At 40.4% G+C, this 15,651-nt stretch overlaps 2 protein-coding genes across 6 annotated transcripts in view; one reads left to right on the forward strand and one right to left on the reverse strand.

Moving 5' to 3' along the window:
- pgam5 (PGAM family member 5, serine/threonine protein phosphatase, mitochondrial) overlaps positions 1 to 1,705 on the reverse strand; it is a 4,313-nt gene extending 2,608 nt beyond the window's left edge. For 2 of the 4 annotated variants that reach the window (XM_067522485.1, XM_067522484.1), the window contains exons 1-4: positions 1,188 to 1,705; positions 505 to 689; positions 251 to 376; positions 1 to 46 (exon numbers count right to left, since the gene is read on the reverse strand). The exon at positions 1 to 46 is cut by the window's left edge and continues 43 nt beyond it. In XM_067522485.1, the coding sequence (XP_067378586.1) occupies positions 1 to 46; positions 251 to 376; positions 505 to 689; positions 1,188 to 1,417 (587 nt within the window). In that variant the 5' untranslated portion in view covers positions 1,418 to 1,705. Of the gene's footprint in view, positions 51 to 248; positions 377 to 504; positions 690 to 1,187 lie in introns of all 4 variants that reach the window. The other 2 variants (XM_067522482.1, XM_067522481.1) reach the window with 1 other exon arrangement.
- Positions 1,706 to 2,196: 491 nt separating this feature from the next.
- Positions 2,197 to 15,651, forward strand: part of zdhhc8b (zinc finger DHHC-type palmitoyltransferase 8b) — a 56,191-nt gene continuing 42,736 nt past the window's right edge. Inside the window, exon 1 of one of the 2 annotated variants that reach the window (XM_067522475.1) lies at positions 2,197 to 2,607. In XM_067522475.1, coding sequence (XP_067378576.1) covers positions 2,504 to 2,607 — 104 coding nt within the window. In that variant the 5' untranslated portion in view covers positions 2,197 to 2,503. The remainder of the gene's footprint in view (positions 2,608 to 15,651) is intronic. The other variant, XM_067522477.1, reaches the window with a different exon arrangement.

Genomic DNA, 15,651 nt, shown 5'->3' on the forward strand with positions numbered 1-15,651 from the left:
ATAGGTGCACCCTCTCTCAGCAAATCACAGCTGACCGGCTCCACTCCTGAACCGTGTGACAATATGCGGCAAGGAGAATGATTTTAATACACATTTATGCTATTTAGAAAAATGCAGCTGTTTTTTTTGTTTTTTTTGCTACTGGGCAGAATTTAGGTTGCTTAAGTGGAAATAGAAACAAGACATACATACAAAATAACTCAAATATATATATTAATTACAGTATGAAGAGGTACAATCTATCCACTACCTGGGAGGTGTTTGCTGATGATATGTGCAGTCTCTGTGGCCCTGGCCATGCTGGAGTGGATCAAAACATCATATTTAAGTCCCAGAGCTGCCAATCTCTGGCCAGTCAACTCAGCCTGCTCGCGTCCTAGAAGTGGAGACATAGTGGTCACCGTAACACAAACTGTTGTGGCTGAGAGGCCCTGAATGACTGAAATGCCAATCTCAATGGCTGCCTGGGCAACTTTCTAGAGACACAAGGAGAACCGCCATTACCTAATGGAGTGAGGATCCTCTCCTTGTCTCCGTTCCCACTCAGGTTGTACTGAGAGTGTCTAATAAGGAGAATGTTGCGAGTGGCCTTTGGCTTGCCATTGTCCCGCTCAGAGCTGGGGTCTTCAGTTGTGCTTTCCTTCTCTTTCTCCTTCTTCTTCCCATTGGACAGTGCAGATGGGTCCCTCCTAGACATAATTCAGACAACGTGATATTAAGATTAGAGGTGGCTTTGTCGAACATGGTTAACTTAACAAGGTTAACATGATTACAAATCAGAATTGACGACTGTGACTTCGGATGATGATCAGTGTTATATTTTTGGGAGAAAAAACCAACAACTCAATTTTATAAACACATTTTTAGAGGACTGTCTTTTTACCAATGTAGCACCAAGATTAAACAGCAAGACACCTCAACTGTTTATGTATCTTCATTTAGGTTGTATGTACATCCAAAACGCCCATCAGAGCTAATTTCTCAATGGAGGTACAGAACATGTACTTTATACTAGTTGTGTATTTGGTAGCGTTGGTTATATAACGTTATATTGCATAGATTAAACGTAACGCCTTAACGTTGTTATCCATACGAAAGTGACAGTAAAAAACAAACAGGGGATTTGTCGTACTTACTATGTCCAATTAATAAAGTTTTCAACCGATAACGCGTGTAGACGTACGTACTTGTCCCAGTTGAAGTCCCAGGCGTGCCCGGCCGGAGCTGGTGTGTGGTTGGCAGGTGTCCACGCCGGCTGCGCAGCTCGAAGAACGGTGAATCTCGACCACCGACTGGCCGCCTCTCCGCGCTGTTCTCCAAAGTACCCGCGGGAGTCCGCAGCAGCAGCCGCGAAAACAAGAGCCGCGGAACCTCCAGCGACCCCGCAAATGAGTTTAAAAGTTTTTCTGTATGACATCTTCCGAGCAGCTGATGCCAACTAATGCTAGCTAATTAGCTCAGCTTAAATGTTGCACCTTTAAAGAGGAGTGACGTTATCGCTCCCACAAATGTATGACTTTCCTCCTCTAAATGGGGTTGGGCTTTTAATCTAAACTCCAGCAGGTGATACAAACCACCCTTTCTGTGTCTCCAAAATGTACGTGGTGGCGGTTCTTAGTTGGAAATAAAAAATATATTCTGCACAAAAAATACCAAGCTAATCTAGGCACTTCCTAGAAACAGTACGGTGGCCTGTAGAAGCCAAAATACTTTTTTTTTTCCCAATCGCATATATTCCCACATGTGTCACTTGAGGGCGCTCTAGTTTCTAAATCCAGATTAGTACTCTGCTCTGTTCAGAACCACTGCAAAGTCCACTCAACATGCAATATGTCAGCGGGTTCACCGTTTAATGAGAATTGATTTATAGTTTGAAGCCGCATAAACCAACACCTAATTTATGCATAATTATTTAACACTTATAAGAACTTTATGCCTGAGACTAGACTAACAGGCATATGTAGATACCGATTTTAAGAGACACTCTAAAATATGCCTCTGTCTGCCATGTGTGCACCGATACTACACAGAGTTTGGTTTGAGACACGGTAAATTGATGTAATCCATATGATTATGTTTCGAGCAGGTTAACACTTTCGAGGAATGTAACATTGCATTTGCATTGCATTGCATTTTCGCAGGTAAAGATTATTGACAGTGACTATATGCATCCGATGAAACGGCGCTACAACGTTTACGCCGATGGTTTGTATTTTTATTTTTTCACGAAGACCGCAGGGTTTGCGGAGAGGCTCCACCTTTTCAAGCGCTTCAGTGACCTCACCAGTGGGCTGGATTGTAAGGGTGGGATTTCCAGGCTTCCAGTGAGCTTTATGTTATTCCTGCCTCTCTATCTTAGGATCTATGCCGCTTCAGTGACAGCAAATACGGACCGGCGCTAACCCTTCATAGACATAGACGGGCCCATACATTGCACATTGAATATTTTTTCTACATGCGACTCCAATCGGAATAAATAATTGAGGAATGTGGACATTACAGAATGCCCAACAGCGCTGGAAAGAGATTTAAGCCCACCAAATACATCCCAGTGTCCACTGCTGCCACGCTCCTTGTGGGATCGACCACTTTATTTTTCGTTTTCACGTAAGTTTTCATCGCTTCTTATTCTCCTCGTAGCATGCCGGGGATTTTCATACACCGTGTGAGTGGATTGCAGCCCAAACTTTGCTCAGATGCATCCAAGCAGTTGGGTGGACTAAGTGGTTTTATAGACTGAGTGTTATATCAAGCACAACGTGGATTTATTCAGGCAGCGGGTGTGAGATTGTGTTGTAAAAAGGCAGCCCTAATGCAAGCTTTCAGAAACACAATTCAGCTGTAAAGACTCCTAGGAAAACTTCCAATAAGGCAACGACAGTTTCCCAGCTCTGTGCTTGTGCAGGAGACCTCCGCTTAGGCCGCAGATGCTTACTTTCCATTGAAGAAATGCCGCAAGCATTTGTTGATCCAGTGAAAACGGTTGCACTGGTCCTGCAGGCTATTGTGTTGGATTCGTGCACACTAGGTTGGTATAGTTACTGTGTCACACCACCTATTCATGAAAATACAGTCCATCTAATCAAAGGCTTCCCAAAGTGAAGTTCTGCAGTGGCCTCCAGCCAGGTTTCATTGCATCTACTACTAATTGTTGCTTTGGGGACAGTGTCTTCAGATTAAGTTTGCCCTGGTCAAAGCCCTTAGTCACTCAAAAGCAGATAAGTCAAGCGTGTTTCTGACAAGCAGGTGACCAGCTGTAATCAGGATGATTGTATAGTCACACAGCCAGCATCAGGGTCATCTTTTAAGTTTAAAAGATTTCTTCTCATGTAGCATGTATCTGTAGAATGTGGAAGATGATGCTGTAGCTAAGCAAGATAATTTTAAAGAGTGATGTCTTTGGTCTGAAGCATCATCCCCACATCTTCTCTAGTGTAATGCCCCAGGTGAATATATTATAAGCGAAATCTACATTAACTCTTGGTGAACCACTGAAGACACACATCATTTGATCTTTTTTGTATGTAGACTCAATTTATTTATCAGAGAATAAAATTGCTGAATGTGATTCCTCACCCTCTGAGGGTAGGTTGGTTTATTTATTGTGCAAAGACCATATGTCTTAGTTGGATCTGCAGATGAGTCACTGCAAAAGCACAACTAGGAATTACTACAAATTTAGACACAAATTTTCTACTTAAGTTAAGTACTCCAGTTATTCATGGATCTAATCCCATCTGAACAAATACAAAAAGACAGAACATGCTTCACCTGCACCCTGCAGCCTAAGGTTAGTGACTGAGACTCAAGGAAACATATGGTGTTTGTGGGTGGTACTAGGTTGGATTGTGTCTTTTACAATCCCTGCCCTCCTTGGTCTACTGTCTATGGCTTTGCATAAACAAATTGCCTGATTTACAAGGCCTGTTGTGCAGTGAATGTATTTAGTTTTGATGTAAGGCCAGTAGTTAAGTCATATAATTCATAAATTGCAGAAACTTGCTGCCATCTTTAAACTATAAGGTGCATGTTTTAGCAGATGGTTCAAGGCTGAGGATTAAGACTTGACTCTGTTGCTCCTTCATTCAGTAAAAGGCCCAGAGGATTGAATCACGTATAATAGAACCCCCAGGGGAGCTGTGCATGTCCAAACTAGGCCATGCCTAATCATTCTCGAACACACATCTAGTCTGTTCATTATGTAAACCCAGTCTAGCCATGTCTCTGGCTGGAGTGCAAAACCTCACATTTACATTACCAGCCATGGAGCAGTAATCTGAGCGTCCTTTGTCTAAACTGGATAATATGCAACAAGTGTAAAAGTAGGAGAATTCTAAATTTCTATTTCACTTAGGTTGTTTGGCAGCCACAGCCTTGAGGAATATAGGGATTAAAACTAAGCAACTTTGCTAGTCCCTCATATTTGCTCACAGACAGCAGAGTGCCAGGGACACCATTTCTTTTTTTTACTTCCAGGCACAGTTTTTGTAAAGGTTGCCAGCAGGCAACTTGCAGTCCTATGGGCAATGGAGGATGAGACCTTGGCCAGCACTGTCTGTCTCTCTCTCTCTCTCTCTCTGACACACTCACACTCACACTCACACTGACAACACACACATTGTCCAGGGTGTGATACTGTGTTTGGCTTACTGACACTTGACAGTTTGTGTTTCCCACAGACATTGAATTGGACCACATTGGTATAGACATATCTATATCTTCATAGCATGACCACAACACATTGCAAAAAAAAAATACTGATAATAAGTTGAGCTTTCAGTCATGGTTAAACTGCTCCAATATTATTGCAGCCTTATCTGTCATTATAATGAATTTCTGTTATACTGGAGCTCCTTTTATGTCTAAATTTGTCTCAGCTCAGTACGGCTGCACTAAAAAGGCTTTATGCTACCTTTTATGAATTCCTCCCAATGGCTTCATCATTGCCCGGGACCACATGCTAAATGAAAAACCTGTTGTTGAATCAAAAGGCTCAGCGTGGCCATTAGCCTTTGTTATGACATCTAAGATTCCATACTTTAGGATACCCTCAAATAGATGTGTGGAAATTATTAATCGATCATATGGAGAAGACATCTGTCCACTAGTTTTTGCTGTGTGGAGGTGAATTATAAGTGAGTTAGTTGGTGGTGGTTTTAAGAGCCAGTGTGCCATAATGTTGAGAGCAGAGCTGGACAGGAATCTAATCTTAAGCTTCCACATCTGTTTCCTGCTTTTCAGTGTAGATCCATTGAATGACTTCATTCAGATCCTACTGAATGCATTGTTTGTTGTAGCTGCTCAACTCTTGATTTTCATATTGAGATGTGTAAAGGTATGCAGGAGTTGATTTCAGACAATGGGAGGACAGTCGGCCAAGCGATGTACTGGTTAATAAAGAAAAATGGTAACAGGAAGTTAGGTTTTTTCGCAAGTCTGGTAGCAGGCTAACGCAGAAGCGCAACATTCGTCTAGTAACATATATATTTATGGAGACTGAAATGCACCCAGATGAACAGTAAACCTGTCAATTTAGTTTTTCTTCTAACTCTAACTTTAGGCACAGTTCTGTAGCTCCCCTCACCTGTAGCCTGCAGGTATAAGCACAACTTTAAAATGTCTGTTTTTGTCTATTTGCCTTATAAATCCAATATTAAACATTGGGTGACACATATTTCTGTGCTTTACCTATTTAATAATTCATCATCAATCAATGATGACATCATTTGTGAATGCAAAGGACTCGATGTCTTGCAAGTGCACTGGTGTTTGTGGTCTCACACTTGGTTCTGCCACTGAGGTAACAGCCCCCCTGCAAGTATTCACCTTTCATAGTGTGTAACGTCATGGTTTTCTGTGTCTTATTACCTGAAAGTCCAAAAGCACAATTGAATGTTTGCGCACTGATGCTAATCTGTTATTTGCATATGATTATGCACGCTGAGCTGCTGTTGTCTTTTTGTTGAGGTTGTAAACAAGCTTGTAATCGATAGTGCCTCACTGCTTGGTATTAGTGTCCATTAGAGTCTGTTTGCCTTCCTCCTGTGTAATATTCATGGCTTGGAGTTGCTCTGTATTTGACTGTAGTTAAATGAATTGTTGGTTTAACTCATCCCGTTTATGCTCTGTGTGGGAGCCGGACTATCTCGGACACCCATTTTTAAATATTGCTCATATGACAGTGGAACTGATGTGGGTTTACTTTGTTTGTTCAAATGTATAAATGGGGATCTATTGCCAAGTTTCATATGTTGTGAGAGTGGAGTATTTTATGAGAAGCGGGAAATTACCAATTGACATGTCGGTGAAGATTCTCCGTTATCCGGGTTTGGTTATCCGAAGATTGAATCATGTCAATTGGACTTTCTTTCTTTTTGGTTAGAAACATTTTACTACTTATCTAAGCAGCTTCTTCAGTCTGAATAAAGTGGCTAGGGAACCCATTTATATCCTCCAGAGTGGACCTTTGTTCCATCCTGCCCTGAATAGGCTTAAAGTGGGAGGGGGGAACAGGTTGGGGCCAGTCGACATGTTATTAGAATGCTCTGATAACTCTTTCAATGTCTGTGCCTATGAACAAGCATCAATCAAATGTAGAAACTAGGGAAGCTCAGCCTCCCTGACGTGACATTCATGTACAGCACACTAAAAAGGCAACAGGGCAACTTTAACCTCCAAGTAATATATACAGAAATCGAATGCCCATATTAAGGCAAGTTCTGCAGTATTCATCGTGCAACCCATCACATGGTTTCAAATATTGCCTGAAATATTCTGTCCTCACTCTCTGCAGCGTTGGGTTTCAGTCCTTCAGCAGAGGTGGATGTGGAGCTACCCTATCCTCATATCACACATAAAATAAAATAAGATCACTTTTGATGAGGCCAAGCTCGCCAAGAACAAAATATTTCTTTGGCCTATCCATGTGGCGTAGTCTCCTGGCTTGTAGAGATTAATTGTTCTATATATTTTTTACACTGAGGATAATACCAAAGCTGGTTGGTGCAGTATGGCTAGCTTTAACAAATGAAAAAGTAATTTCCTCTCTGGGTCCTCATCCTTCAGCACCTTAGAGTGAGGGCATGGAGACTGACAATTGCAGGATGGTGTCACTTCTCCTCTTGGAAAGCAGTTAAGGTGACAGGCAGTTATGACTGGAGAAGGGACCCTAATTCACTTTGAGTTAAGGCAGAAAATGCATTTTGTGACATAAAAGCTTTCTTTTACATTGTGGTCTGATTGCAAAATTGTGACAGCATATCTTTATTTGTCTGAGTGGTGGTTTGTGGTCAATTTCTATTCTTATGGTGGCTTATGGTTTACCACAAGGCATGTTTCCAACCTATGATATGATCACAGATTGACCAATTCCCAGCCCCGACAGCTTCACAACCTCAACTCTCATACGCCAGCTGCATGTTGTGGTAGTTTCCATTTTCTAAAATCACAGTACAATTAGACTGACAGAATATGTTAACTGTAAAAGACGTCTTTGTTTTGGAAGCAAAACTTAATTTGATGCCAGATTGTAGGCAGATTGTAATTTTTTTTTTTATGTATTAGCATCATGCATTTTCCATGATATAGAACCTTATTACTAGTTATTATGGATATGCTACAAATATAGACCAGATGTTCTATACTGTGGCTATGGGGGCTCAGATGTTTGAGACAATTCCAGGGAATCCTTAATTAAAAGAGTTCAGTGCAGCAGATCCATATGATGATCCCTCGGATCCTTGGATAAAAACCTAGATTTGTATATGTTGCTCTAGTGTAATGGTTCAGCATTATATTAATCACAGATAATTTTGTATCTGTTCATATTTTGATAATGACTTACATCAGGCCCCAAATCTCATTGGAATCGTAGAAAGGAAGAGAACTTGTTACTGTTACTCCCGCTGGACTACTAGTAACAAGACTCAAGTGCTCTTATATTTGAGCTGTTTCACGGTAATAGGATCAAATTAGATTGTCACACAGATGTCTTGTTCTAAAAATGCTCCAAGGAAATGTGGTTCTAAAGGGACAGGCTTGTTTTAACTGAAGGTAAACCATTACTAGCTAATACAAACAGCTAATACATCCACAGTGTCCACAGTACGGCCATATAATAGCTTCCCTGTCGCGGCAAGGTATGTCCAGCTGTTGGACTTTCTCAAAGTATTGTTGTTGAGTTTTAAGTGGGAAGTTCAGAGTCTAATAAAGGGGGTATAACGACCCCTGTGGGGACAACAGAAAATTAGGTAGTTAATTTAATTTGTCGATTATTGTTATCTCAATAATAAAATGACTTCTGTGGTCACTTTTAATGATCCATTATCCCTCGTCCTCACAGCTCATGTGAGACAAATGCAAAGTTATACTGAAAGGAAAAAATTGCCCTGAGTTAGTCCCTTGTCTTCCCTCCATCAAGGTCCAAGTATGCCTGAGCAGCAGGCTGTTGGCAGAGCTTCTGGACAGTCGGAGTGGCCTTCCTCCATCGGCATCAATGAGTAAAAGAGGTCTGGAGAATAAAAGGCCAAGTCATTTAATCTCATTCCATCCCTGCCTACTTGTCACTGCTCAACAACTAGGTTAAGATGATGCTCACAGATCCTCTTCTGTGGCACTCCACCGTGCATGGTTGGTCAAAGCACTTGACTGCACTATATGCCACACAAACATAAACTGGGGCCTAGTTCAAATTAAATGAAGCTTAAGGTCGTATTAATTGGGTAATAAGCTTGTCTATGATTCTGTGGTTAACTTACAGGTGTGTTAAGAGAATCCATCCATCCATCCATTATCTGTCACCACTTATCCTTTGTGGGTTGTTGGGGGGCTGGAGCCTATCCTGGTTTACCCTGGACAGATTGCCATTCTATCGCAGGGCCACACGGAGACAGACAACCATTCACACTCACATTCACTCCTATTCACCGATTAACCTAACGTGCATTTTTATGGACGGTTAAGAGAATCTCAAATGGCAAAGTACTGTAGTGAATGAATGTGCTGCATTTCTGTTGCTATTTACATGAAAATGGTTGTAACAGACACCTAATTTCCATTAAAACCCATTTGCATATGACCATATGTCTTTAGAAGAATGGGATCATTGTTTAATGAGTAATAATAAACAAATTCAAGCATGAAAACCTAATGTGTAATAGCAGGTGATAAAGAACCTAAAGTGTGAATCATGTTAGAAGGATTTGATTTCCTAGCACGTGTTGAGCTTTAATAGAAATCAGTGGTTTCTAAAATTATCCTGTCCTCTTTTTGCCAAGCTCTAAACGTGTGTTTTCAGCTAGTGCACTCTTTGTAATATGCAGGATTAAGACATTGAATATGCCTTGATAAGGAAGCAGTAAATGTGTTAAATTTGTCCAAGTGTGTTTTTTCTACTCCAGATCAATGGAGTTACAGAAGCATCTAGACGTATTTTGTTTCCCACAGCAGCTTGCGATTCTTTCTCTAGGTCTATTTTAAGTCCCGTTGGTTTTTGTGAAGCGGTGACTTTGTGGAGCTCTCGTGCTTGCCAAAAAAGTAAATTGTGCCTTGTGATTCGATAGTTGAGCTAAATGGATCCATGTGGACACAGTGCACAGCAATGTGTAGGTGAAAAGTGCAGGAAAGTGTAGTGAGGTGCACTCAGATTTTGCTGTACTCCACCAGCCTCCCACCAGCCGAATAAGATCCCCCGCCTGGAAATTCATCTCTTAGCGAACATGTGGGATTAATTCCAACCTCCAGCCTTTCCCTCCATGGGTGTCTCCATCCTGTTTCCCTTCATGTTGTTTTTGCAGAAGGAGACCATGACTGGTAATAAGTAGAACCAGAGCTCTGTGTCCTAACACCACTAGAGTGTCTTTTTGAGATCAAGACATCTGTAGCAAGCTGTGGTTCCTAGTGTTTACAAGAGTCTAGCAGAATAGGAGATGCAGAGGAAGACGGGCACATTAAAAGCACAGGCCTTCGGCTTATTTGCTGTCTTCTCAAGTGTGTGGAGATGAGTGGACACAGCAAAAAAAGCCACCAATCAGTTAACCACTGAGCTACAGTAGAACAATCTAGATTTTTGTCTTCAAGCCATGTGATAGGTACCAAGTTTCCTGTTATTTTTACACATATAATAGTAGTATTTGTAGGATACATGAAAGCAAAAAAAATCTGAACACATTTGTTGGGAAATGTCTGAAAACACATGTTGTACCATTAAAGTCTGAAAGTTCCTCCCATGGCACAAAAGCCAAAAATGTTTTATGGCTTCTAAATTTGTGGCCCACCACACATGGGCACTAGTGTTTCTTTTTTGTTTTTTGTACTGGCCCTATCTGACACTGTCTTACTCACACAGGGATGTGTTTTGTTGCAGTACTGCGAGTAGGGATTTGGAAAAGGTTGAGACGCAGTGCCATATCCAGCTTAGCTACTGCAACTTGAAAAGTGATAATGTGTCAGATTGGGTCTTTTTTTTTTTGCTGTCACCAAGTGGACAAAAAATCAGTCAATGCTGATTCAAGTAAAAAATGATCAAGTCCAATTAAATAAAAATTTCAAGCTGAAATTTCCTAATATATCTGTCAAAGTGTGTGCATGTCTGTGTGTCACACTAGTCTTTGAAGCCATGGATCTGATGGTCTCCAGTTAAGCATGATTCTGCTAGACTTCTTCCCATTCTCTTTGTACTTTGCTTTAAAGGTGACCTTATCCTGCTACATCTGCCGCATGCTATTATTTCACATCTCTCTGGACAGTTTATGAATAGCCATCAGTTTGATATTAATATTTATTGACCTGGAAAAACCCATGTATTACTATTACATATGGATAGGCTTTAGTACCAGCTCTTTTAAGATTATAATTTTATAGCTTTATCAAATCAGAAATTCTTTGCTTTCCAAAAGGCATTCAAACCCTGTTCCATATATTTACATAATCACTGTGTTTTTGACCCAAGCCTCAACTCTTTAGCTTTCACCCTCTCCATTATCAACTCCTTATCATTTGACCTGATTTAAAATCAGTGACGAAGTGAATCACATGGGTTAAATTTTATTTATTGTCAATTATATGTAATAAGGTTAAATATGTATGTCAGTGGAAGAAAAAAAAGTGGAGAAAGAGCCACTTAAATTGACTGACATCCAATTAAACAGGTGCACACCATTTCCTGATGGCTTTTCCTACTCTGCCCGTCAGCCCCTGACTCAGGAAACTTAAAACAGGCCATACAAAGCAGAAGGCAGAAAAGGATAGACGTCACAACCCCTCACACCTGAAATTGTGATTTAACAACTGGCACCCAAACACATAAAATGGATCAACAAAGGATAAACTACTGCTATATAACACTCCTGTAAAACTTCACCATGAAGCAGTTTATAGATGGGGCACCATGTTTCACAATTCAAAAAAATATACTTGTGTAAAGTGTCTTTTCAAACGAATGGCATTGTGCTTGATGCTGAAAATATTTTAAATGAGGTTGAATTTCTAGTAGACAAATATATTCCGGACTCACAATTCCCTGTGGGTTCCAGGTCCACTTCCACTGAATCTAGTGTCTGAGTCATGTAAAGAGAAATCGAAAGAAGGTTTAGAGCTAGTTTTGAAATGTTGGAGGACACATTTTTCAGTCTGAATGTGGAGTCAGTTTTTACCTATTTCTTTATATACATTCCACATTTTAATACTTTAAGTGTTTTTAATTTAATCATTTTAAAATGTTTTATCTAGCTTTTTCTTTCAAATCAATAAAATAGACCTACTTACACAGCTCTGCTATTTTTATTACATAATTTGACAGACAACATAAAAATGTATAATAAGTTCATACTCTTGATTCTTTGGAAGGAAGTTGTTGACCACATCTGTGACACAGATATGACTCTGAACATTATGGTGGAAAGCAGCTAGCCCATCCTGAGCTATGGATTTCCCCTGCTACAATATTTTCTTTGGCCCCAAGTTTTGCTGAAAAGCCTGCAGTTTTAGTGAGTGTATGGCAGATGAAGTCATAGTTGCTCTACCTTTGATTTTATAAACAAAGGTTATATGTTATATATGAGCTGAGAATTCTTCACCTCTTACTCAAACATCATCTGGATGCATTATCATCAGTGACATGCATATAGTAACTACAGCAGCTCACAATATTTAAATGTATATGTAGAAACCCTGCTCATTTATCTCAAAAAAGTAAAACTGAACTGAGGGGAAACTGAGTAAAATGATCCATCTTAAGACATGGACTAGAACCCAGAACTTGCCCTTTTTGGTGAAATAGTAGAACTAAGAAAGAAACTTTTGGTGTATGTACGAGGGGCACCACGGTTTCGCTGCACATTTACAACAGTGCCTCTTTACTCCAAATTAGGATCTTAATCCGACCTACACACGGCAGTGATCTAATTCTGTGACCTGGTTGTGCTCAGTTAGATCAGCACCCTAAGACCATTTGATCAGAACTGACATGAAGGGACTTTGTTATTCTAACAGTTTGTTTCACAGAACCCTGTTTCCATTACTATTACCATCATGCGTATTTTCAGCAGTGTGAATAATTGGCAAACTCCTGATTAAACCTCTGTGGAACAATTAGCTACCCACATAAATCTAGCCGATCCTTCAAATGGTCTTAATAGTTTTCCATTAACAGAAGGTCCACCATGTTTATAGACACCTAATGCCCCTAATTTGTAATTCCTGTTATATGTTTCCTTACAGTCTGAAAGAAATGCTGAAATGCACAGATGTGAAAATGCTGATGTTCTGTATCCATATCCATGGTGTTGGGGAATATATCTTGCTACAAACTGCATTACTCAGGGTGCTGTGTCCAGCTGTGTGTTGTGTAATGTATACCGTGTGAATGTGTCTCCACATGGATGACAGTACAGTTCCAGTGAAACATCTACTCACCTGAGTAGCTTAAGACATTTCCCCTTCCTTCTTTGTCTGGTAGCAACTCTTATTCAGTCTCACATTACCCACAGAAATGTAAAATTACAGCAGTTATAATGTACTTCTTATTCCCAGGAGCACACTGGTTGTTAGCATTGCTGAATATCATGCAGGATAATCTGTGAATATGAATTAGTTTGTGTTATCGATCTTTATACAGGGCCATACCCAGCTTTGTACTCACTGTACTCCTTAATTCAATTTACATTCTGATCTTGTACCTTCTTCTCTGGCATGTGCTTTGTGAAAATGTCGGCTTGCATCAGTTCACATTTTTCCTCCCAGCTACATCCACCTCTCTAGACGTTTTAATCTGCCTTAAGTTTTTGCCATGGCCTAAATGATTAGCAGCGTGCTGCATTTAAGACGACAGATACTGCACAAACACCTGCAAAAGTTCATGTTATTCTTCTCCAAGTTTGTGGCCACAGAAGTTGTTTGACATGCATATGTTTATATCAACTCTACTGTGGCAGGTTAAAGCCTCTTCTTGCCTGTGGGTTTACCCTGCTTCGCACAATTAGCCCCCCTCCCCCACATATTTTAATGAAGTCACTAAAGATAGTGGCACTTCGGGCAATGAGCCTGGCATTAGTTGTTCCTATAAGCATAAGCATATTTTTACCGTGCACTACTGTGCTATGTGTTGCACATTGATAAGTTCCCCAGAGATTAAGTGTTAACCCTTATTAGTAAGTTTTATGTCTTCCCAAAGATCGTTGTCACTTTTTACATTCTGTTTCTTGCCTGTGTTGAGTGGAATTTCTGGTTGTCAGAATTAATTCTTGAAACACAAAGGAGTCAGTGTGTAGCATAAATATAATGTGTAAATAAGTTATGGTGTGCAGGTTACCATCCCCCTTTCTCCATGAATTTACCTATACCCTTCACAGGATTTGGACTGGCCCTGATGAATGACGGGTGCAGTTATATTTTATGCGATATTTTAGCATTCTGAGTGCAGCAGCAGGAGAGATCCTATTGCCAGCGATTAAAAGCTTAAAGAAATGGTTACCCAAAGGAGGGTGACAAATAGTAGGAGAAATCCCAAAGAACCTGCTGAGTGTTCAGAAACTACACCTGCTCCTGGGAAGCACAACGTCATAAACAATTGTTCAGGATAGTCAAAGATAGCAGTGGTACAGCTGTCTCAACCACTGAGCTAAGTAAAGACCTAACGGGGCCCAAATGCAAGCATAGCTCAAATGTCAAGTTTCAGCCTGGACCCTAGAAAAACGTCAACTCAGCTCTGGTGGTGATGGGCGAGGAGTTGTTGTTGTTGTGTCTTGAGCGGCTGAATAAAGGTCTACCTTTCAGCAGGAGGGGGGCAGGGAATGTGACAGCAGCTGTCCGTGGAGTCGGCTTTTATGTGCCATGAGACGAGGTGGGGAGGCAGCTGGAACAGAAGAGCTCTGGTCAACAGAGGTGAGGCTAAAGAGGGGTGACAAAAGACAAAGCTACATGCATATGTCCATAAGCCTTTTGGTTGTGCCATGGCGTCCTAAAAGATAATGTTTTTAGACCATCACTAATAAAAATTAAAGATTCTGTTAGCAATATCAGGAGCCTGTCTTCATTAGTTAGTCATTACTTTAACATATCTGTGTCTCACCACTGTCTTCAATTTGATGCAGAATTTGTTACAGGAACAAGCAGAAAGGGGGTTTTCACATGACAGAAAATTACAGTTCATATGCAGTCCTTCAGGATATGTATGCAAATGTACAAAAACAGGTAAGAATGTATATGTACAGTGCATGTTTACACTGTAGAGTACACATTCAATAACACTGAAATTTGTGACTTGTGAAAACTGAAATTTATATCGGAATAATGTCAAATATATCTCAAATTGCCAGTATTCTTATTACAGGACTGAATTAGGTGATTGAGACCATAAAACAAAATTGATATTATCAGAAACCATATTGAGGAAGTCTAGAGAGAAGCTGATGCTTTTCGAATGTGAGATGATCGTAACCACTTCTAGCTCCGAAGCCTCTAGGAGCCATCAGTGACACTGGACTTTAAGACGCTTATGTACTGGCTTCGGCCTCCAATCGTGTTACTTGCCGTGTGATGTACACAGAGTGGCATAAGCTCAGCCTGTGAAAGGTGACTCGGGGTCAATCCTTATGTCAGCCTATGTTGGCATGTCTTTGCATACACACCAATTTACAAGTCAAAAAATGCATAGTGTTGTATTGAAGACATTCCCTTAGACATTAAAGATCCTTTTCTTTATGAATGTAGTCTGTGATCGTTCAAAAGTGCTTTTTAGCATAACGATTAACAATGATGATTAACAAGCACATTAAATATGGCTGCAGGAAAAGTGCTATATAAAATGTGATACCCTCTACACCTCTATGGAATTCATTAGTATAATAACTTTTTTGTTGCCTGTGGGGAGAAAATTCAATGTGACTTACCCTGTGGGTCAACGGGAGCAGTAAGACATGTGCTCTTGTCTTGCAGTTGTGTATTGAACCTTTTTTTTTTTTTTGCAGACTTGTAGCTCTATCCCCAGAGTAGCGTCACAGGGGAAGAAGGCTGCTGATGCTACCAGCGCATTTTTCAAATCCTGTCGAGGTGATGCCTCATGGTGCACTTAATGAAGCACAGGCAGAATGAGCAAGGGTATTGATCTTCCCTCTAATAGTTTATGCATGAAGCAGCTAATTAATTTCTGATATA

The sequence above is a fragment of the Channa argus genome, chromosome 11 (assembly GCF_033026475.1).
Source record: "Channa argus isolate prfri chromosome 11, Channa argus male v1.0, whole genome shotgun sequence".
NCBI classification, from domain to species: Eukaryota; Metazoa; Chordata; class Actinopteri; order Anabantiformes; family Channidae; genus Channa; species Channa argus.